The sequence below is a fragment of the Apteryx rowi genome, unplaced genomic scaffold (genome assembly GCF_003343035.1).
Source record: "Apteryx rowi isolate R43461 unplaced genomic scaffold, aptRow1 scaffold_520, whole genome shotgun sequence".
NCBI classification, from domain to species: Eukaryota; Metazoa; Chordata; class Aves; order Apterygiformes; family Apterygidae; genus Apteryx; species Apteryx rowi.
The window spans coordinates 464,146-488,725 of NW_020450784.1; the positions used below are offsets into that span (position 1 = coordinate 464,146).

Below are 24,580 nucleotides of genomic sequence, written 5' to 3' on the forward strand. Positions count from 1 at the left end.
AGAATTTGAGAACTTCTCCTCTGAAACTGAGGTGGATGACTCCTGCCTCCCCCAAAAGTGACTGGAGGGTTGTATGGGCTGGAGGAAAAGGGATTTCACTGTTGCTGTTCTTCATGCTACTGAGTAACACAGAGAGCTCCCAGCCTTCTCCTCCCTTTCCAGGTGGACTGAAGGGCAAAGGGCAATTACACTGCACTGGGTGGCATCTGGGAATAGCTGTTTTGGAAGTGGCAAAAGGGCTGCCCTTATCTCTTGCTATAGAGGATACAATGGAGGGATTCTGTTACCTTGTCCTCCTCTAGCAGAAATCCCTGAGAAACTGCCCATTTTTGCCTCTACCCCTCAAAACAAGGACTCTGTGTAGTGGACAAAAGGCTTCACTCTTCTGCAATGTAGTTAGGTCCTTGGCTGAGGAGCACACCCAGTGTCCTCACTGGGATGGCAAAAAGGGCCTCCAAAGTGGGCCATATGTTTTTACTTGAGTAGATATTGTATCATCTAGGACAACCTGTTTTGAAACGGTTTGCGACATCCAGAGTTTCCCTTGGCTTTGCTTGGAGTTGTGTGTGCTCAGCAATACTAAAACACTGTCTCACAGAAATATGCATGAAATGGTCTTCTCTAGTTTGGATGGGTTTAAATGTCCAAATAGACAACTTCTAAAACACATTCCCTAATTTTTGACTGCTCTGTTTGCAAGTGAGATTTGAGTTTCCTTCACCTCTTTAATGAGACTGGTCCTACTGAATTACTTTCTTGATTGTGCAGAGGGATAAATGCCTGATATTCTCCATTTAAAAAAGGAAAAAAATTGCTGCCAGTTCTGCTCAGCCTCAGCTGTTTGGCTGGGAGGTTTCCGTGTTATGTGTCAAGCTGGTTTTTCTTCTTCAGCTGCAGCAGACTGCTCAGATGAGGTTGAGGGAAAGTACAAAGTTTTGACATCATTTAAAAGATCACAGATAATTGGGTTCATAGGGAATTTTTCAGCACAGCATTTTTTTCTGTTGAAAATGCCAACTCCATGTGGAAGAGGGTCAGTTTCAACAAATTACCCATTTTAACAGAGACAGCCTGAAGGAAGCAGAGGGAGAAGAGGCCAGCTTAGACTGGTGCCTGCACGGGATGGTGCTTGTATCCCAAGTCATGAGCTTGAAACTTCTGTGCTCCTGCTGTCAGCAAACAGTTACGAAAATCTGTTGATGTCTCATGCTCTTCTCATTAGTGACCCATATACAAAGTCATAAGCTGCTCTTTGCTGACAGTTACTGGGCTGGCTCATAGTACAGCTGTTTGTGCTTTAGTTTTTAAGCTTTGGTCCAGCTTTGGTGGTTAACCATTGGGGTCACTGGGATTCCCCAATTCAAAATTTGTAGCCGGGTGAAGGGGTTCATATTGTTTCAGGAGTCCCAAAAATTAAGGAAGAGCGTCAACATTAAAAGAACTTTCAAAATGCAAAGCTAAGCACTTGGAAGCTAGGGAATGCCAAACTGAGCAAACAACACCACTTGTACATTTATGTGATGGTACTGTTTTTAATTACATGATCTCGTGTCTTTCCTTGGGGGGCTTCTGCCTCAATCAGTGCACTGGAGAAACTTTGTTCAGTTAGAGGAGCATGGTCATATATTTAAAAGCACTGTTGTCTACAGATTGGATTCAAGTAGTTTAATAACAAAAGAATTTCCAAATTTTGCTTCTCCCTCAATGCCACAGCTATAGTAGACTACCCCATTTCCACTACCTTATGACTCTTAAGAACAGACATGGCTGTGAGTGAGTGGGTGACTGTGGGTGAGGATCCTTACCTTGATATTTATGGAAGTGAAAGGCATGTGAGGAAAAAGAAAAAAAAAATCTAAATCAGTGATGAAATTGTTTAAAAGTTGCACAAGGAGCTGGATTACATCCCAGCCCAAAACTCTCATGTAGCTCTGGCAAGTAGTTCAAATACGTTCAGAGGCTAGTGAGGCTACTTCTGCTACTGGCTGCACAGATTAGATTCTGCAGAACTACTGAGCAAATGCAGGTGAAACTAATGGAATCTGTTCTCTGAATATAGAAAACAATGTAGCATATAAATGATCTTTAAAAATGCAAACTGCAACTCARATTAGGTGGCAAAAGGAAAAGAGATTAATATAATGAGTCAGGCACTTGTCAGTAAAATGGGAATAATACSAGTCCTTCCTCTAGTTGTGATTTGGTGAAAGTTGTTTGTGAAGCATCTGAACTCTACAGCATCCCATTTCCCTGGCCTGGGGGTGAGGGAGTGGAACTAACTTCAGGGTTCAGAAAAGAGTTTGAGAGAGGACTGTCCATGATGTGAACTGGCCTGGGGAAAAATTATCTATGCTTGTGTAAACACAGCATCATAGGACATGAAGGGTCAGAGCTCAAACTGAATTAAGATAGATATCTCTTTTTTTAATATGTACTGTTGCAAGAATGCAAGAAATATTGCCATAGTAAAATTGGTTGTAAAATTCTGCTGGATGCTGGGATTTCACTTTGAAAGTAAATAAGGAGGTTCTTTTCATTTCTTTTCTTTGCATTTCAAAGATTTACATCCATGACAGTGAGTAATCAGCTGTGTGCTGAGTGCAAGGCAGCATGACTGAAAAATAGCTACCGGTTTGTTTCATGAAGTGTCAGAAGAAACAAATGAAACAAATGACACAGGGAGTGTTTTGCTTTTTAAGAGCATAATGTTACTGAATAGAGCATTTCTAACCACTAAGAGTAGGGCAGAGGTCCCTCAGCTTCATGGCTGATGCAAGCAAAATTGTAGTCACAGTATTGTAACAGAAAGAAAAGAAAATTAATCAGACAGCTTTTTCAGAAAATGCTTCAGAGGCTTTCTCCCTAGACCACACTTCTCCCTTCAGTTGTCATTTGCTTTCCATCAGCCAGAAGCAAGTATCTGCTCATCTCACAGATATTCTGAGGATTACCATTAATATTTACTCTTCCTATTAATACCTGTTTTCTACAAAAGCACCAGAGAGTACTAGGCACTTTACAGACAAATAAGAAAGCAAGTTACTTTTCCTAAAAATTTGCAATCAGGGGTTTGCCTGAAGTAGTATAGGATGAATATCTCTGGGCCGTAGTTATTTATATATTACTTTTAATGATTTATCTTGCATGCCCAGCTGTGACAGCTACTGTTTTACAAAAAATAGAAATGCAATAGGTGATCCACAGCAGAATCCAAGCATCACCTGTGGCTGGAATGATACTTTAAAAAAAAAGAAAAGGTTCACGAACCAATCTTGCCTGGTTGCTTTCATCCAGTTCACCCTTCAAAATCGGACCATCTCAGAAACTCAGCCAGATAGATGGTTCCTGTAGGCTGCCAAATTCAAATGTTAGAAGGACATGGAAGAAACTTATGTTCCCAACGCTGATGGAGAATCACTAGGGAGAAGTGAATCCTTAGGATCTGTAGTCCGAAAACAGAGTCAGAGCATTATAGCTGTTTTTAATTGTCATGCAAAGTATCAGCACACTTAAAAAGTTGAAAGGCGGACAGGGAAAGATGGTGGACCAAGAGGGAGCTCAGTGCAGACACTGCATGTTTAGAGCATCCTGTCCCCACTAAGGATGCTGGCAGCTACGGCTGTGTCCTGTAGAGCTTCTAGCTTGTGGTCGAGGTTTAATCCTAAACAGTGACATGAAAGTAGTTCACCTTGGAGGTGGTAAAGCAAGGAAGTCTCTTGCAAAGTCTACATGAGAGGAAAAAAATCACAGCCTCATGGTCATTTTAAATGACGTAAAGCACTTCAGTCTCCTCCCGCACCGCCCCCCCCCCCGGCTAAAAAACAATGCTAGCTCTAATAAAAATCTGCTAAAATCATTTTAGAGAAAGATGATTATTATTTATTTATCTTCCTTCAATAGACAACTCCAGATTCCTGCTTACCAAACACCCTCCCTGACAGTAAATGGCTTTTCTTCTTCACATTGGCTGTGGACTTAATTGTTCAGTCTTTCAAACTGCTGTACTTTTCCCTGTATATCCACTACTGCAAAATGCAGTACTGCGTGACTACAATATCCAAATTTTTGATTCTGAAAGTCCAGTTATTGGCATATTTCTGATGCAACATTCTGATAACTATATTTTACCTTTACACTATTTAGCACAATTATGCCTTAGTAACAGACTTAAGAACTTGAGGGTGATGGGTGTTTACTGTGCATGGCTCCACTTGGCATACTGAGACTTTCTTTTGCTCATTATATATTTTGCAAATATGGCCAACTAGTTAAATAGATAGAGACATACTTATAAACTGATACACCTATGTATATATAATATGTGCATAGCATATCAAAAGATACATACATATACAGAGGTACTAAAGACAAATAGTATAGTGTTATATTATGTGGGCATAATACATTCATAAATATGAAATACTCCCACTATTCTTTGGGTTCCGTGTAGATTTATGTTCTATCAAATGGATTAAAGCCTATAGCTGCTGCATAGTGAAGTCGGCAGCTGCTCAATATTTATTTTGATCTTCATTGTTGAAAAAGTAGACCCACTGCTCATTAAAATAGTTCTGGCTCTTCCAGTAAGCACTGTCTATCTCCTTCAGCAGGAGATCAGATTAGAGCTGTTTGGAAGTTTTCCAGCAACACCTAGGTTTTTCTTTCTTCTTTTTTTTTCCCCAGAAAATATACATTTGAGCCTGAAATGTTTCATTAAAAAGCAACAATACTTCACTGATTCCAAGCAACTATACATATTCATGCATCACACCTCCATCCTCAGCACTCACACCTCAGCACTTCCTTGCATATCTTTGGGTGTCCTCAGCCTTGGTATAACCTACCTGACGGATTCACTAATTCTGGCGGAAGCTAATACTCCCTGGCCCCTGGGCAGTCTGCCATAAAACTGGGAACCCCGGAAACACAGTCCCTGTCTCCCTGCAGATCTTCCCCACGCACAGGAAACCTGAAAGACTCTGCATTTTACCCAGAAAACTACTTTTACCAAATGCCTACCATTTCCCCTAGGTTTTTAAAATTTTAGAAAAATAGAAAAGGAATTTAAAAGGAACACTTGCTGCAAGGAGAAAAACCTATAAAAGAAATGTTCTTATTGAATTGGAAGGAGGTTTCCACTTCTGTTCTTCTCTTCATTTGCATGTTAATTACTAATTTATCACTAAACTGAAGGAGAACCAGGTGCTTTACTACTTAGGGTATTATATGTAGTGCACTTTTAAAACACTAGGCATATCTCTGGTAATTTACTGTTGAGTCCTTGCTCAAATATTTGCAAATTCTTCTTCACAGTCTTCAAAATTAATGTCTTGGTCTGTTGTGGTTATGTTCCATTTCATAAATATTTTTCCTTGCAAGACAGTACTTGTTATGAAGATGGGACGGCTTTCTAGACTGTAAGCTCTTCAGGGCAGGGAAGTATCTTTTATTCTGGGTTTGTACAACATTGCAGTTGTCTTGACCTGGTCCAAGGCTCAAGCTCATGTGCACTATTGCAATGCAAATAATAAATATTACTAAAAAATCGGAGTCTGTTCAATCAATGGGATTCTTTGCTAAGTATGAACACATGGAAATTAGGTGCCAAACTCGGTGCTCTTCATTATGTGTACTTTAACAAATAGGAACAAGTTAAAATAGTAATAAGATTTATAAATTCCCTTTGCAGCTAGTTGATCCTTTGAAGACTTTAGAACGTTTGTTGATGATAAATGTAAGGACATTTCTTGATAACAACAAATAGTGAACCTGTATAGATTTACCAAACAAAGGAAAGTCCTTCTTATTTTGTGACTCCACCATTCAGAAAGCCCTTGAATCCTAAAGGGCTTCTGTAATTATAAATCAACATAAACTGCAGAACTGTTAACGCATACAGCAAAGTACTGCAAATCTAGAGTGTCTGATCACTCAATTCACTAGATATAGTTAACAGTAGAGAACATTTCATTTTTCTAAAAAAAATTTTCTCTAGGTAAGGAGTTAATGTGTATTAGTGATTCAGGACATCTCGAGGAATAAAAACRAAACTTTACCAAAGGAATTAGCTCATGAAGTATTTTTCTCATTTGACACTCCACGCAGTTATGAGAGGAGAGTCATCTCAGTTAAATATGAGCAGGAAATCACTGAAATATTAATAGCGGGAATAGCTTAGGTAAAGCTGCATTCAAAATAGTGGCCCAAATGTGTTCAGTAGGATGGATGGCCCACTTCTACCATAAGACAGGCAATTACACAAACAGGAAGCAGAAGATGAAGAATATGAAGGATAAAAGTGCTGTCATTATGAGATGACAGAGATTCCTATTTAGAACTATTCAGATGATGCTGAACTATAGAAGAATCTCAGCAGAATATTCACCAAATTCTCCCTTTCAAGTGGAACTTTTTATTATTCAAAAATAAGTAATAAAATACTGTAGTTTAAGTTGTGTTTGACGTTTGACTTCTGGAAGAAGAATGCTTTAAACAAATTGCTTGGATGCTCAAGAGAACTTTCTGATTGCCCAACTGATGTTTTTCTGATACGGTGCAGCAGTGGGAAAACCTATTAGAATCTCAACAATTTTTTTCACCTGTAATATAAACTCTCCATGACATTTTTCCATGTTAAACTACGGAGCTAATCTTCTTATCCCTGACTGATCTCTGAGGCCTATTAGAGCTGATTTGGTACTAAGCACCTGCTATGTTTTTTAAGAAATGACACCTCCCTCATTCAAGTCCCTTTCCTTTGAGTGCAATGTACCAAAACCTGGTTATATTGCCSTTACTGGCTTGGTATAGATAGCTGATACCTGGACGGTTCCTAACTCTTTCCCTTATCAGTGAACATGTATGTATTTCACACTCTTGAGACCCTCATGGATCAGATTGCATCAGCCTTTCAGTGCAAACAGCTGGGGGAATGGCTATAATTGCTTTTTAGTGGCTTTGCCATGAGCTGAGAGATACCAGTTGTTATTTTCAGTTGTTGCTTCTGTGTCCCAAGGGCTCTCTGGGACAGATATTTGCTCTTGCCTCTTCCCTAAAGAGTATACGCAATTGCGGAGTTACTGAGGAGGAGTATTGCTTTATCCTGCCAATACCCAGGTGTTTTGTCCCATATGGGTAGAGACAACGGTGTAGTAGGCAGCGGCACAGTCTTCCCTTTGCAGGGCACCTTGGAAGAGGACTTTTTGTTTTGTTCATGTAGGCCCTAATTTCTAGCAATCTGAATGAAGCACTAGGTAAAGTGGAGCTGAATCCGGTTGATGTGATGAAGCAGCCTGAAGATATATTGGGGATTACAGTTGTTCCTCCAAGCTGGATATTTGCCTGACATTTGTTACTAGAGCCTGTAGCTGAGGGTATTGCTGTACCCTCAGCTGCTCTTTGACGTTTATATGCAGTAGTATTGAGTAAGGGCTTTTTTTTTTTTTTTTTTAACCTGCATCTACCTGGAGACTGGAGTGATTTTCTTTAGAAACAGATGTTGCCATGAGGATCAGTCCTGTTGCTGCTACTGGCTGCATATTGGGCTGTTCCTAAAAACCAAGCTAGAAACTGGTGTTAGAGCAACAGCCTCTTCAGTGGATCATGCTTTGTGGGACATGTGGTGCATGTGCTGTAAGGCGCATATTGCCTGTTAGTTTGCAAAAATATGTACAACATTGAGTTTTGACCCATAAAGCTCTTGGTGACTTGTGAACTGTCACCTGTAGAGATTTCTCTCTGCAACATTTCGCCACCACTGAAGGTAATGCAGAAGATGATTGGTAAGAAAGCAACAAGTCCCCAGATGGGAAGGTCTCATCCTACACATCATAAAACCATCCAAATCTGTTGACTGGAAAGAACCATCCATCCTTTACCAAGCAGCAATGGAGACTGTGAAACTGGTGTGTGAAGGAAATGTGGAGCACAGTGAAAATAGAAKCTGCTGGCTTGCTTTCTTTGCCAATCTTGTAACTATGTTAAATTACCAAGAACCCATGTTGACAAGTTGCAAAATATTACTATAAATTAAAATAAAACAAGGGCAGGATGTAATGATGATGATGCTGATAGAAGATGGCAGTTCACTTGATGAAGTCTCCCTGTTTTACAGCAGTAATAAGCCAACTTGTTAAACTTCTTCGAGCAAATTAGGTTGTCTTAAAATGAAGTGAAAATGCATTTAAGTGATAAATTAACTTACTCTGTCTTAATCTGCAATACAAACAGTGCTCAGCCAATTTTTCAAAATGTAGAGCCCAAGAGCTATAATTCCTAGTGAAGCAACTTTAAAAAAAATAAAAATTTTGTCCTAATTTATAAATTAATAAAAATGGAAGCAATCAGTGTAGTGTAAAAATGTACCACCCAAAAAGATATATGCAGAGCTATGGTCTTCTTTAAATACGGCGAAGTCTCATTTTAGTTTTTGCCTTGTGCTCTGGAATGTCTTTGCCTAGTTTGTATAAACACGGGGTTTTAAATGTTGCATTGTCTGCTCCATGCTGAGTAAATCCTTCATTAATGCCTTCTATATTAAGGCTGTCTCTGCCCTCCGCCAGAGTCAAAGTGCTATACTTTACCAACAGCTGAGAGGCTTTCTAAGGCATTCCTTCAGGGAAACTCGTCTTGAATAAGCGTTAGCATGGCTGTGGCATGGTTCCTTTTTCTAGTATTGTTTAGATTAAGTCTGTCTCAGCTGAAGTCCTGAGAAAGCAGAAACAAAACCAGAAAATGGTAGTGATTCACATGGGGCTGCTGGAGACACGATTCTTTTGTTGCTGCTCGCTGCAACCATGAGAATGCGATTCTTCTCTGCTTAAAATTGTAAAGCATTTAGAGTTGTGCCTTCTTTGTTTTAGTAGCTGAAAAAAAGGGGTTTTGGAGGGGACTGAGGCTGTCACTGCAGATTAAAAGAGCACTAGGGAACAGCCGATTAGCAGAAAGAGAGTATGAGGCCTGCATGTCTCTATTGAGCTGGTACAGGGGAATACAACTCCCCTCGACAGTCTGCTATAGAGGAACGCCTTTAAACTCTGAGAGTTTATCAAAGCCCTGTAGCAGAGAGTTATAAAAGTAATGGAAACTTTGTCTCCTGTCTTTTTTTTTTCCTCATTCTGAGTTGTGATAGAAGTAAAAGACTCCTTTTTTTGTTTGTGTGTGAACTAGAACTGAAGAAGCAGGATGAAAGGCAGAAGGAGATTTGAGCTAGACTGACTGAAACTGCTCCAACTGTTTTTAATATTTTAATGTTTTATTATCTATTTTTAATGCAATGTTTCAAACTGGAAACAGGACATTTCTTTTTAAAATATGTCAAAGTTAAATGTTTCCACAATTAAAAAAAAATGGAATTCATTTCTTGGTCAGAACTTCTTGTGAAAAGTTCCCATTCTGATGAGTCACATTTTCTGTCACAAAAAATGTTTCACTGAAAAATTCCCCACAAGTTCTAGCATAATGACTAATAAGGAGGTCTACTCTTACAATTAATGGAGTAAAAAATGATGGTACTTTATGAAGCAAAGGAGTCCTCCATCTGTGTTAATCACAACATCTATCCTAACTCTACAGTGTGCTAAATGCCATCAGCTCTACTTGAATTCAGTGGCAGTGAATATATGCAGCGCAGTGTCAGGCTGGGCCCTTCCCACCTATGCTGCTGGTAGCGGTAGCAGTAGTGTTGCTGAGGCAGTAAAACTAAGCATGAGTTTGATGGGATCTATCACATCTTTTGTCTTATCAGCATAATGGTTTGCTGCCTTCCAATCCGCTAGCTACAGCTGCGCAAATCCTCTGAAAGCAGTGGGTTTAGTGCAGAAGTCTCACGGACAGAGCTGGTTTATACAGCTGTGCCTGGGGGAATAATTTGAACCTTATTCTGTGTGGTTATACGCAAAAAGAAAAAGGCTTAACTTGGCTCTTCGGGCAAAACCACAAACAGACTTTGACATCTCCCATGGAAGTTGTTCTGCGTTTTGTGAATAAAACCGTCGTCGGGCCTCGAGGTTGGGGCAGGAGCTTGGGGTGAGCAGCAAGTCCCAGCTCTGACGTGGACTGAGCAGAGGATGTGGAAACAGGTCTCTCCTCTTCCCTCTCACTCACGGAAACAGGAAATTGCTTTGGTGACTGAAGATGCTGGATGCTTTCCTGGTCTAGGTGATGTCCATATATTACACTCTCGGTTGTCTCTGAGGAAACAGAAGGTGCTTAATACCTTTGGGAAGAAACACTTCTCAGGAGCCTTTTATTCATTGTGGGATGGTTTTGCCTTCGTATGCCAACATTCCTCCATGTCTAGTATCTGTCAGTTGTTTCATAGTGAAGGTGAATTAAGATAGCCATTTGGGAAGATTGCAAAAATCATTGTTTATTCTTGGAAGCATTTAGTGATAGTAGCATAAAGAGCATGATAACAGCCACGTGGCCACTTCCGATGATTGTCTTCAGTGAGACATTCCTAAAAATAGTAGCATCACTTAAAAGTGGATTAAAATGAACTTTAGTTTTTGCTTGTTTGAGTTTTATTTTTAAAAAATTTTGCCAAATTTTACAAATTTTACCAAACTATCACTAGTCCCTGTAAGATTGTACTTATATTTTGCTATTCCCCCTGCACTCTCAGAGTGGCTCATGAGTACTAATTAAATTTTACAGAAGTCCCAGTATTATAGGCAGGCTTTTATTATGTCAATTTTACTGCTGGAAAAACTGGGATTCAAAAAGGTTAATTATCTTATCTCAGTCTATGTGGTCAACAGTGTAACAACAGAATCCAGGAATCCCACTCTGACTGTGGATAACACCATATGTCCGTGATAGTCTCTCATTGTGAAATAGCACATTATGTATCTTGCTAACTTATTCCTGAAAGATATCACTTTGGAACAATCTAACTATTATTTCAGTGTTGGGACTTTCATTTCATGATCTTTATATGGTTTTGTTAGGAACCATGTGTGTTGCAAAGGAAAAATCTGTGCTTTCCACAAAAACATTGTGGCACCAAGTACCATACATGCATAGAGGCCAAATTCCCCCTGTCCCCAACAGTAACCGGGTAATGTACTTTATACAGTATAAATACTGTCTAGGTAAACTGCAGAAAATACTTTAGCTGGACAAGATCTCTGCATGCCCAGTCCAGTTTGGGTGTTCATAGTTTTTCAGAGAATCTGTCCTGCAGCCCCCAGCGGGGAGACTTTGCCACAGCGGCTGTGAGAATTCAGAGTGCTTTAACAGACCTGGAGCTGAATTCAAGGCAGAAAATTTGCTATAAAGTGAACTACTTCCAGAACTAAGTACTAGAAGAGACTCTGTTCTTGAGTTTTGTGCTATTTAGTTCCATTGACATAAGTGGGACTATGAAAAATATCCTACATAAGGTCCTTTACATACAAAAGTCTTAGCAGGATTGGTCCTAATGGCGAAACTTACTTTTTCGGTTTTGTGTTTCCTCAATCATTTCTTTATAACCCCCTCATCACAAACAAAAGAAAAATAAACAAATAAACTGTATACCAATTTATTGCAGTTCAGCTACAGCCAGGGAAAGAAGCAGAGTAGAGTATCAGTCTTGCTTTTTTGATTACTTAAAAAGTGCTGATGGTGACAGGACAGTATCTGTTCAGATTAGCTTAACAGCTGTAACAGAATATGAATGTTAGAATGGTGGCAATTATGTATTTCAAAAGAAACGTCTTTTGTTCTGCAAAATCTAAACTTCTTCCTCGGCATGGGCAGAATCAACTGCAATTTGAGTTTATACTGGTGGTAGCCCCATAGGTTCTGTGAAATAAATCCCTGGCTGGGTACTGATGTCACTCCCCCCATTCTGTTTTAATCTCTTTTTTGTGTTGTGAGGAGCCATCTGTCCCCACGGAACAATCACGGAAGCAGCTGGGCATGTTGGGCCACCACTGACAAAAGCCTCTGCTTCGGACCAGAGGGCAGCAGGCTGCAGGTCACTGGGAGTTATAAGGATATCAGGGTCAAATGACACCTGATGCCACACTGTACGGAAAAATAAAACTAGGATTATGCAGCCTTTATGTGTTCATTCACTAGCAGAGGAGTAGGGTCAGTCTTTGTCTGGGTTTTTCTTTAATGGGCCATGGGAACATATATGTGTTTTGAAGGATATCTGCACTACTACTTACCCGCAGGGTAAAAATATATCAAAAACAGCTCCAAGCAATGCGTAAAGCAAACATGACACAAAACACTTCTTTGAAGGGAAAATAAAGCAACTTGGATACGTTCTGGTACTTTATACAAGTTCAAAGTGTATGAACTCAAGCGGTTTGAGTATCCTGTAACATACCCTTATAAAAGTGCAATGAATCATGCTTTTTATGTTTGGTCTGCAGTCGACAGTAGTTCCCTTGCTTCTCTGTGGGAAAAGAGAACACGATCCAGGGCCTAGTTCTGCTCAGAAGCCCCATGCTGGAGATGAAGACGTTGGTTATAAACTGAACTGCTTTTTCTGTAGGATGAGGTGGAGGGAGGTGAAGGAGGGTACATATTCTACAAGATGAAACTGCCCGTTCCTACAAGCAGCTTTCTACTTCTTTTCCATAAATGATGCTATTCCTATCCCAGCCACTTTCTTTCCATGCTGTGTCCATATGGAGAACAGAATCTAATAGAAGTTTAAGCTATAGGAACTGTTCTTGTATACCAAGGAGTGTAATGCACTACGAAACAGGTAAATGATCACAGGGGTGTACAAGCCTCCTATCTCTTCTATAACTCCACATCACTTTTGTCTGCCTAGATTCCTGTTATGTTTTCTAAGCAAACATGCATTTTGGCKCCATTAGTCAGAAATCTACCAAAGGTCATATAGCCTTACTGCTTCTTTTGGGATAACAGTCAAGGATCTGACCCTGTCTCTAATGAACAAGGTGACATTCCTTTGACGGGACGGAAGCACGTAATGGGTACCTGGAAACACCAGATGCCCCCACCTCAGGGTAATGCATCTTTGGACACAGAAGCATTCATGGATGTACAGCTCAGCTCAGACAAGCCATAAGACAACCATGGCTAGCCAAGCACTGGAATTGGTGATCTCCTCTATACCATAGTTTCACTTATGCATATGGAAAATGGTTCCTTATTGCCCTCATTTTGTGTCCATGCAATAGATGGAAAATGAAATAGAAGTTTGCAATCATAAAACAAGACTTTTTTGCAACACTAGTATATTTCCCCCCCCCCTTTTTTTTTGGTAAAATGTAATGACTCGGGCTTGTTAAAAATAATTTTCATGWCAATATTCTTTCAACCTGAAAATAACTTGTTTTCTTATTTGCTAATTGTCTACTTTTTGTCTTAACTAGTATGAATAATTACTTTCACCATATATTTTCTACCTAGTTTATGTGTTATCACTGGAAGAAGTCACAAGATATCGCAGTAAAAGAGGACAGAAATATTACTAATGATGGAAAACACATTAGTACATTTCTGGCCCACTGCACTGTTTACCTGACAGTATGATTACCACTGAGCAGTAGAGTAACTCTGTCATGCTGTTTATACTGAAGCTGTAAAGTTCCTTCACAACGCCCAGAAACTGCCAAAGCTAGAGAAAAATCTCCTTTGCTGCTTAATGCTGATATTGGCACTGTACTTCCTGTGAATTGCTTATCATCTTCATCTCCCTGTGAGCTCTAAAAGAACAGAGTATCCCACCTTTGAGGATCCTGTCCTTAACTGTTACTTTCCAGGAGCCATTAGGTTTTATAGATTGCCATTTAATTAGACGTGCTGCTCACTGGTTCACAAATTATTTGTTCCATTTCACTTACATAAATCTTTTCTTTAACCCACCTTCAAATTCTCTTATTTTAAGCTGTTTTGATCTAGGGCAGAAATCCTGGTGATGCTGTTAGTTCCAGAGAATGGCACAACATACTTTATATTCTGGCAGCTCTACCAGAGTTGCTTTATGGTCCCTGCAGAGATCAGCCAGCTCTGGTGAGCCATTAGTGGCTCAGAACATACGTGCTGTTTCTGTCTAACTCTGGGATTTCTGGGAAACTTCTCTGAAAACTATTTTCCTCTTTGTTTTGTAATAATCCCAGATGGACTGGATTTTTCTTCCCTATATGAACAGAGGCTCTGATTTTGGCCCATAATGTTCAGCCTAGAGCATACGCTGCAGTGCTGAGTTGGTCTCATTCTGCAAGAAGTTTCCTCCCACCATCACACAGTATCAGAACTGAGAGTGAGAAACAAAAGATGTTTTTTAAAATCTACCTTTTAAATGTCACTGTCTGTAGAGCAGGCGACAGGTGACTCTAGGGTCTATGTTACTTTGAGATAACACCTGCCTGTTGTGTCATCACGGGGCGTTGTGATGTTTGAGACACCAAAATGAGAATTACCCCAAAAGTGAGTAGATAGGTGTGTGTTTAACATGCTATGCACATGTTTGGGTGTGTGATGAGGCACATCAAACGTCCAGACTTTACGCCCACTAGCTATATAACACAGTAGCTATTTAACACTGGAATTTATTATCAAGCTTATTCATTTARTGTCCTGACATTAAACAAACTTAATACAGTCTCACAAAACATAGTGCTGAATTTAACCCTGTGATGTATCATGGCACCCAACAGGATCTCTCCCCCAAACAGCTCTTCCATTCACAAGCAGCAATTTTTAATGACAGCTCTGAAAAAGCAAGCTTAAAGGGCCGCTGAGTTTACTGCACCTCTGACCCCTTCACAGTCTCCTCAAGGGCACTGTCCTGGGAGCCTCGATTTCAGTAGCCACCTCCTTTCTCGGAGGGAACGTTCTTGCCTTCCCCTCTGTCTCCAGACTGGGAAGTAAATGTGTTAACTTCTCCAGTCCATTGTGCTGGCTCAGCAGTTCTGGCTTTAGTTCAAGATCTGCAGTCCTCTGGCAGGGCAATGACTATTTTAATCAGTGGCAAGCTGGCTTTCGTAAACAAAGTGCTATTTCTTCAGGAAAAAAAAACTTTATAGCAAAAACATAAAATGATGAACAGGTTATATGCATGTGTACCTTTTCTGGTACTAAGCCAGCATCCAGTGAGGGTTTGGATAAAGACTATAATATTTAAGATCCTCTTTAAAATCTCTGTCTCTTGACTAATAGTCCCATATCTTGCAGAGAGCATGAGTCACTTCCCTTTTAATTCAGAGAGGCCGTTGTATATCATATTAAGTTCATTATGTTGCTAGGCTATTTCCTCCGTGGGTGAAATGGCAAAAGGCTGGCAACCTATATAGTCAGCATCAGAAATTTGCATTGATGAGAGGCTGACTCCTCTGTACTTATACTTTCTGAAAAAGTTCATGTAATGAACCCAGATAAATCCATAAAGGTACATGCAGCTGTGTAATAATGATACAGTAAACTATGGGTATTCCATGTTACCAGAGCATCAGTCTGAGTCTCAACTATGGGAAGTATTAATAAACAAAACAAAGTACAATTATTATTCTAAATTACTCATAGATATAGTTTAGGCTGATAAAATAAAGGATTCCTTATTCAATTTATTCCAAAATTGAATAGAAAATAGAAAAATGGAAATAGAAAAAATGCTCAGAGGGAGATTAATCATACCCAGTTTTGGATATCACTGAGTAAGCTATCTGTTTCTACCTGAGTCATCTAATTTCCTTATATGATGCATGAAAAGAGCTGCAAGAAGGCAATTCAAGCTCATCAGTTTTAGATCTGATCTGTCTTAGAAAAGGATGAATCACCCTCTGGAGTTCTGTTTTTCTCCTTTGATTATGTAGAGCACCTAGATAACTGTTTTAGATTAGACATTCACCATCCATCCATCCATCCTTTCCATCCCTAAATGTCTATTAGTTAGAAAACATATTCTGTTAGTTTTGTTGTCTGAAGAACATCATCAGTAGGATAACAGGATCACTGCAGATTTTTGACAAAGACTGGAATAAATGTTATGTTTGAAATTTGGTTAGACTACAGACCAGATCTTGTCATAGATACTCCTTTTAATTTGTAGATATGAYAATAATACTCATTTGAGTATGTTGCAGTCTGTCAAATTCAGCTCATGAAAACAATCAGTCATATGTGTTCTGTCTATACAGAGAATAAGAAGAGGTTCAGAAATAAATTCAATGCAGTTTCCCTAAGAAATAAATAATGGGACCCCTTAAACACTCCGTATTTTGATAGAAAAGCTGGGAATCTGATTTCCAGGTAGACTGAATTAGAACTGCCAAAGCCAGGCTGAGATGCCAGAGTGAGGTGTGTAGGATATGAGGGGATGACATAAGCATAGACGGAGAGATTTGGGAGCCACTGACACCAAAGAGCAGCTGAAAACATGGAAGCAGATCAGGCTGCCAAGGAACCCATATTGGAGGGGACCGATGACAGAATTTGCAGGGATTTTGACAGCAAAGTGAGAACAGGAACCACACAGGAAGATACTGAAGAGAAATCAGGATGAGAGAGGATAATATATCAACCAAGGGAGGATCAGAAACTACTTGTACTGTTAAAAGGAGTAGGTATGGAGTAGAGCCAAAGGAAACATTTTGGCACTGTTGGCTGGGATCCTCATCCCTGCTCCTCCCAGGCTCCTGCCGGCTAGCGCTGGGGGGACTTTGCTGGGGGGGACGTCCTCGTCCTCTGTGGCAGCAGCAGTGCTGGCTGCGCCCTGCTCTGCCCCATTTAGCCCTTAGCCTTCCCTCTTTCACCCCGCTGCTACCTTTTGGGTAATGAATGTTAAGCACAAGGGACAGGCTCATGAACTTGGCCAGGAAACCGTCATTAATAACCTTGACAAGCATGGAGCTAGATTGGAAAGGATAAAAGAGGGAGTGGGAGGAAAGGAAGCTGAGGCAATAAATAGGCTAGACCCGCTGTTACCATGTTAATCTCTACAGGGTTATTCAGGAGAATCATGGAATTAGTTCATACTATATCCAGATCCTTCCCTTATTTCTGGACTTATTTCTTTCTTGATACTACAATATGTTTGTAATGCAATGCATATTTATTATAGTTTACAAAAATCAGAATTAAAAATACTAATTTAGACCTATTAAATACGATGATGGGCATTAAATACAGAGCTTAACACATTAAGTGATACAATTACGTGACAACATAAAGGATTTTAGTCCCCCCATTGTTTTTAATAGGAGATGATTATGTAATTGCACACCACTTAGTGTAACCTCCAGTTGTTGTTCCATAATAGACAATAGTTTATTTTATTAATACTTCATAAGAGGTTTACAGCAAGTATTATTTTTAGTAATAGTCTCTCTAGTGCCTTCCTGAATCTGCAGCATTTCACCTTTGGCTGTTGTACTCTTTAGTGCACTGCATTGTTTTGAGAAAAACAATCATGGTGTGCACAGAAAAATCTGTTTGAGAAGGATTTAAAAAAGAAATCCGAAGTTTAACAGAGATTATTTTTTCATTTGCCATAGGAAAGTCATGTCTTTTTTCTGCAGGGGAGGGGATTGAACACCCTGTCAGAAAGAAGCGGATATAAACAACAATTGGTCACTGTAATGCTGTTAAACAACGATACTAATTTAGGAGAGGTGTAAAGATTTGAATTTAGAACTTTAGAACATTTACTGCAGAAGTCTTCCTAAATGTGAAATTCCTTTTGCTCTGAACTGGGTTATCCTCAGAAGAAAAGGACTTCAGTGAGGACCAACTCTCCAGTATGGTGACTTTAGGCTCACTGAAGCAGTGGGCACCAGGAGGAAATTACTCTTTTCTTGTCTTTAATTCATGTCAGGGACTCTTGGGACTGCTCTGATTTGCATGGGCCAGCAGCAGTCCTCAAGAGATCTTCCAAAAACCCACCCACAACCACAAGGCACCAATATTTCTCTCTTCAGTGAGGAGGAAAGCATATAAACCCAGTTTGTACAATGCTAGACTGTGGAACTTGTGGTGATGGATGCGCATCCAGACTCTCCAGAAGGGTGGCCCTGTGTAGATAGTCTGCCACCTTAAACACATACRATATACTGTTGGCAGTCTTCTGAACCACAGTTTGCAAAAACACTTGTTGCTCTTAAAAGGGAAAAAAAAAGGCTCAAACTTTGAGGAGTAAAGAGCAAAAAAATACAAATATGATTATATTTTAATGCTTTGAAAAACCTGCAATGCTGTTTTTTAATGAGGCCAGACCTTGATGATGTTCAGCTTACTGAACTCCAGCTCACCTGAAAGGAGGTTTTGTGTTGGAACCACTCGATTATTGGGTTCTTCGTGGGCAAAACTGCATCCTTGAGGAGTTCAGACCAACCTGCATGCAGGGGAAGCTGTTGCTCATTTCACCTGGAGTTTTGTTGAACAGAGGAGGTTATCAGCCAATTAACGCTAATTATTTTGGTGTATGTTTATTTTCCAGGGAGAGCTTTGTGCTCCTCTGGCAGTTCTGGTGAATCTCAAGAAATGTGAGGGTAGGATCTCCCTTCAGATGGAAACTTCCATCAAAAGCTTCCCCGAAGGGATGTGGATTGTTTTCCTCTCAAAAGCAGATCAGAGAGTAGCGGCAGACCAGTTTTTGTGCTGTCTGACTCCTTTCCTAACCCCAGGCTTTGTGTTGTGGAGCTTCACGGTCCTACACACCTTTGTCGTCTGTGTGCACCTAAGTGATGTCAAGAGACTTCTTCTCAAAGGGAGAATTTCTTGGGGAAGTGTATTTTGCAAGATCAGGTTCACAAGTGCCGCTCTACAGATATTGTGCTCTGCTTCGTGTTTAGTACATTTTCTACTTGGGGCTTGTTTCCTCCCCCTATTTCAACATTATGGAAGCCTTTTAATGTCAGGCTGCTGGTGTTTTTGCAGTAGGAGACACAGACTGGATGCATTACTGTACCACTAAAGCCTTTCACTGACTAGCGTTCGTGACCATATCCCCTCAGTGCCTTGTGTTTTGTTAACAGTGCACTTAGATTACTGTGTTACCCACCGGCTTCTTTTGAGTCGTCTGATGAGAACATCATGAGAATAACTCGCTAAAACCAGGGGAAAATCAATAGTTGCAAGATTCTTGTGCTGCGTGTCATCTCCACATTGTGTTTTCAATTGAGCAAACGTAATCTGTCTGGCAGATTGCTGAATATGCTGTGCCCATGAGGAAACAGGCCTCCCTTTGACCTATGACTGCATTTATGTGCAGTGTTAAACGTATGGTGCTAGAGATCAGCCATGGAGTTGCCACAGTTCCTCGTCACAGAGCAATCTTCCTTTTAATTCATGGTCTTGTCCAGGGGGACCTGCGTGTGCCAGTGCTGTGCTGGCTGTAGGTGTGCCCTGTGGCAGGCAAAGTGGCAAGGGGCTGCCATTCGGTAGCCCTCCCTTGCCCGCCACGTGCACGCGTGGGGGTGCCTGGGAAGGGGAGGAGAGATGCGGTAGCTCTCCGCAGTGTGCGCGGTGCATCCTCGCATATTGCACTCGGGGCAGGGGAGTGGAGCGGTATTTATTCCCACACACAAACATGCAGGATGAGCCACAGCTTGCTCTCAGCAAGTCGTCAGTGCCGCCCACACGGTTAAAACTGAAATCATGCAACGTGTACAGAAATGAAAGCTTTTCATACTAAAATTTATTCTTTCCTACTCCCAAGGTCTTTGTTAGCCAACAAGATGGTAGTGTTTTAGGGAAGATACAATTGCGTAGTTCAGCTCCTTCTACAAAGGCATGCTGAAAATGTTGCAACAGCTGAACAACACTCTTTCTCCCCCCCTCCCCCTTTTATTTTATTATTCTGGTTCAGTGACATTTATTTTACTGTAAATGCCCAATTTGCTGTACAGTACATATGTTTTTACAGAGAGACTAACAAACTAAAATCATATGTTATGCAGGAATCCTTTAGTCTGAAAATGCAGACAACCCCATATTTGCCTTTCAGTCTTCGCTAGCTTAAGTATTTGGTCACAACCACCTAAATATTTTTAGCCACTGGCATTCTCTGCCTTAGCTGGAAGCTAACTTGTTAACTTGATCAGGAGATACTCACTCTTTAAATGAGTTGATCAAATGTCCTGTGCAGTAGATTTTATACAAAGAAAAAGAAAATGCGTAAAAGAAAGCACTTCAGTACTTGAACTGGCTTAGGATATCGGCACATCAGAACTGATTACTTTTGAGAATTTCATGTTGCTGCTGTTTGTTCTTTATTTAGAGAGGGAAGGGGTTATTTTGTGCCCCAGCTCTTCTCAGTTGTGCAACACAATTTTAGACACCAAGCCTGGTTTGTATGATTAAGCTTCTTAAGAGATGCACTCACTGCTGGCCTTCTGTACATCCTGTGTTTGCAAGAGATCCCATTAAACAAGCATCTAAGCAGGGCCCTAGCGAGACAGATAAAGCAACCTAGCAGATAAATAAAATTTCATGTATGTTAAACAGTAAATACTGATCTGCCTTAGTCATATGAACAGAATTAGCCAAGTTTTCTTCCTCCGAGTCAATGAAGTTTAATGCTTCTATGAGAACAGCCAGAGTTTCCATTGCATACCGTACTGTGTGTCTGTTCCTAGGATGACACTGTAATAGTCCAGAAATAGTTTAATAAATATTCTAAGATGTATCATCATAAGCCAGTAGCTTGGGTATCAAATCTGTGATGTTATGTAAAAAATACTGGTTACGTAATGGGATTTTTATCAGTCTAGTGGCATAAATACAAATATTAGCATGTTATTCAGAAGGTGACCTCTCTCTGACTTTGGACCAGTTATGCGGCAAGTCAAAGAGGAAGTACCTGATATATACATTGGGATTTGCAAGCTGCAGCTCCGGGGGTGTCTAACAACTCAAAGCTCGTTTGTTTTTCTTTGTCCTTCTGACAGATAAATGTAAATGCATTTAAAATGGCACTGAGAAAAGAAGCTGGAGTGTGATAAGAACTTTAAGCTGCTCCAAAGTTTCTTTCCTCATGGCCCAAAGTGAAGTCACTGCTGCTGGGGCCAGGCGGGGTGACCCTGGCGCCAATAGTCCTCATTTCGTGAAGTGGGTTCAGAGTGAGCTGGGGATGAGTGGTCTGTCTTGTAGCAGGTAGAGGTCCTGGACTGGCAGAAATCGGGACTTACCAAGGGGAGGACATATGGAAGAGCAGCAGGGATTTCCTCCAGGCAGAGCAATATTAATACAGCTGTCGCAGCCGGTTGACGGTGGTGGTCAGTTGGCAGTGCCGTGCATTTGGGAAGGATTGTGCAGGTAGTGACTGCTCCGGGGGCGATGGGGCTGTGTGGACACCCTGCGTATAGCCTAACAGCAGCTTTGGAATATCACAGCTTGTAAAAAGAGGTGCTATGAGTTACCTGAGAAAGAAAGGAATTGCATATGTTATACATAGAAATAGATGCATCGTTTTATAACTGGAAAGCTGATTTTGCAGGTTGCAGAACTGCATGAAAGCCTTAAGTAGAGCAGTGTATGAAATTGCAGGGCCTGATGTTACTGGTGGCTCACCATCTGTCCCCACAGGCTTTCAAATCAGTAGAGCACCGCTTTTATTAGGGGCACACAGTCTACACAGTGGAGGTTTTAGTAGGTAAACTAGACAAACCTTCCAGCTTTTCAGGCTGAGATAAAAGCAGACACAAAAAAAGAGGCAACTTCACAAGTTAACATGAGTGAATTAACCCAAATACTTTAATGTCACGTGGGGGAGCTGAACGTGCCTCCTGTAGGAGGCTTGGTGTTGCACATCTTCCGTGTCCGGGGAAGGGGCAAATACCTGGCTGCAGAGAAACAAGTAAGCTGGCCAAAGTAACAGCTAACTGTAGTGGAGACCAGTCAGGCTCCAGGTCTCTCCTGTCCTTTTGCTTTAACCAGAAATCACTTCCSCCACCCCCAAACCCTGCATCGAATGTAACCCGAGTGAAGGACAACGGGTATTTTCACCATACAGACCCCATTCCTGCAAGCGGGGCTGTGCACGTGCCTTCCTACCTCCCTGGGAGGCTCCGCGGCCTTCGCTGGGAGGCTGCACTGGGCTTCCCAGCCCACGGCCTCACAGCGGCGTTTGCAGCTTTCTCCGACAGTGATCTAACTCCGGACTATTAAGTGCACTATGACAAAATGTTGTGATTTAAAAGATGGCATGGAAGTGGTATTAATCTTTGGAGTGCTACTGGATTTTTCCCTGGTGCAGGATATGAAAAAGGAGAGATTCTAGCCCTGTGAGATTAAATAATCATCATGGTTTGAAGGGCTTAATCTGCTGGTATACATGCTGCTGGCTTATAAGCCTCCGAGTCTGAGTGTAATTGGACGCAGCATCGGATTTGGTCGTGTGGGCTTTTCCTGGGCTTTTTGTTTGTGTCTTCATTTTTAACGTGCGATGGAGTAGAAGCGGTCTTTCCCTTGAAATGTGTTTGGACACGAAGCTATAAAGCTGTCCCCTGGCCGGTATTTCATCCGTCCCTCACTGGATGCCACGGTGTGGGGAGGGGGCTCTCTGGGGGGAAGCTTGCTCCGTGTATGAATTCAGGCTATTGTTTCAGGCGCACATCTGCCTTAAGAAATAGCACGGCACAGGCCGTCACTTATTCAGATGCAGAAGCTCCTTCCATCCCACAAGCCGGCCCATTCACGTCACATGCCCGAGGTCTCGGCAGAACGGGCTGCAGCTGCTTCAAATCTGCTCGCTAACATTAGAAGCAGTTGGACAAACTGTACTGTACTGACTACAGTGAGCCTKCTGGGCACCGAGGAAGACAGCGAAAAGATCTGGGATCCCAGCACGATGTTCTCTGAGGAGCTGTGGCTCGAAAATGAGAAAAACTGCGCAGTGGTCCACAAGTCGAAGCGAGGGAGGAAACGCCAAGAGCTCCTGGCAGTGGCCCTGGGGGTGAAGGTGGGAGTAAAGGGGGCACTTCTGTGGCAACCTCTGAAACTCTTTGCCTATTCACAGATCACCTCCTTGGTCAGAAGAGCAGCCTTAACTCAAAATGACAACCATTTCAACTATGAAAAAGCACACAATTTTAAGGTAGGCCCAACTTCTGGTTATTTTCGGCTTAAAAGTTCTGTTCTGATGCCTCATGTTTGGGGGGTTTTTTGCTGTGACTGGATTTCCTGATGCCCATCTGTACTACCTCTGTGAAAAGTATTGAAAAAAACATGTTTCTTTCTACCTTAAGTTCCCTTGACTGCATTCTTAGTATGCTTTTACATAGCTGTTTAATCAAATAATAGTTTTGCTACTTACTATTTGATCTGTATTTTAGCTCTTTTTGCCCAGATTTAGTTTTCTTTTTTGTTCACAAAAAAGGTACTTTATATTGACTCTCTTTACCTTAAAATGTATCCATTTTTAAATGATAAAAAGGCCTCTTTTCAAAATTCTAGCTATTATCCAAAGCCATTAACATTTTACCAGCAAACATTTTGTACCGATTCTATTTTCAAGAAGTTGAGAAAGCTCCGGTGCTCACTAACAAGAAGGCAGAGTGTGGCAGTGGCATTGTCTCCTACCTTTTGTTCCAGCACCATATGCTAAGGAACTGCTCTTAGAGTCCCACTGAAGTGTAGGAGTTAAGCCTGTGCTTGCATGTCAAACTAACACAGAGAGCTGGAGAAATGCAGGGGTGTTTAAACGGATGGTCTCGTTGCTGGCTCATCCATGCAAAATGCAATTCTTGCTTTTTTCCCAAGCGCTCTGTCTGGAGCACTGGAGCAGAGAAGTGACTCAGCTCTGGAAACGGACCTTCCAGGCAGCTCATGCTGAACCCTTGTGCCAAAAGGGCTGTGCTGGTTTCAGAGCGTGCCAGCCAGTTACCCTGTCTCCTGGGATCAAATTGTGGTTTGATGGTTATCGGGATGAATACCGAGAGCCAGAGAGGCAGGAACAGAACAAGAAAGCAATGCATCTTGGTTTTGAGAGCTCAGTTTGCTTAACGCTCCTGGAGGATGCCGATCTGGGTCACTGTCAGAATATTTCAGCTCATTAGCAGAGAGGCAGTTTTCTCGTATTCATCTCTGGCCTGTCAAAAAAGGAGAAATTAACACTGACTAAAGGGACTTCACTGATTTCTTGAGTTAGCAAAAAAGCTTTACTTCTTATTTCTTTATTGTATTCCTCCATGCAGACATTACTCTACTCTGCAGTGTTTCTGCTGTAGTTGGTAAACCTCTTAGTTTTCTTGTGTGGTTAAAACATCTTTTATTCTTTCTGAGTTTTGCCCTCATTATCATTTTAATATCAAAACTATTTTAGTTTGACTTAGAAAATATTTTCTCATGACTGAGACTTTTTTCCACTTTGACCCATGCATTCTTTCCTCTTCAAAATTCCCCTTGTTTTGGCTTTGATTTATAATTGGAAATGTGCCCAGTTAACTTTGCGTTTGCACAATCTAGATATTGTACAGTTCCTTTCTGTTTCAAAAGAGTCATAGTTTAACTGGCAAATCACATGATTAAAATGTATATGTATTCAAAAGCTTGACAGCAGAAAATTATGGTTTTAGACAAGTAAATGAAATAAAAAATGTAAGGAAGTAAAATTAAAAAAAGACATTATCCAGAAATAAAGGCCAGTCATAAGTGTTACATTTACTTAATG

General features: G+C 40.9%; 1 protein-coding gene across 2 annotated transcripts in view; it reads left to right on the forward strand.

The window, feature by feature from the left end:
• Positions 1–24,580, forward strand: part of CHN2 (chimerin 2) — a 168,346-nt gene that overhangs the window by 119,012 nt on the left and 24,754 nt on the right. For both annotated transcript variants that reach the window (XM_026080452.1, XM_026080451.1), the window contains exon 7: positions 22,928–23,005. In XM_026080452.1, coding sequence (XP_025936237.1) covers positions 22,928–23,005 — 78 coding nt within the window. The remainder of the gene's footprint in view (positions 1–22,927; positions 23,006–24,580) is intronic.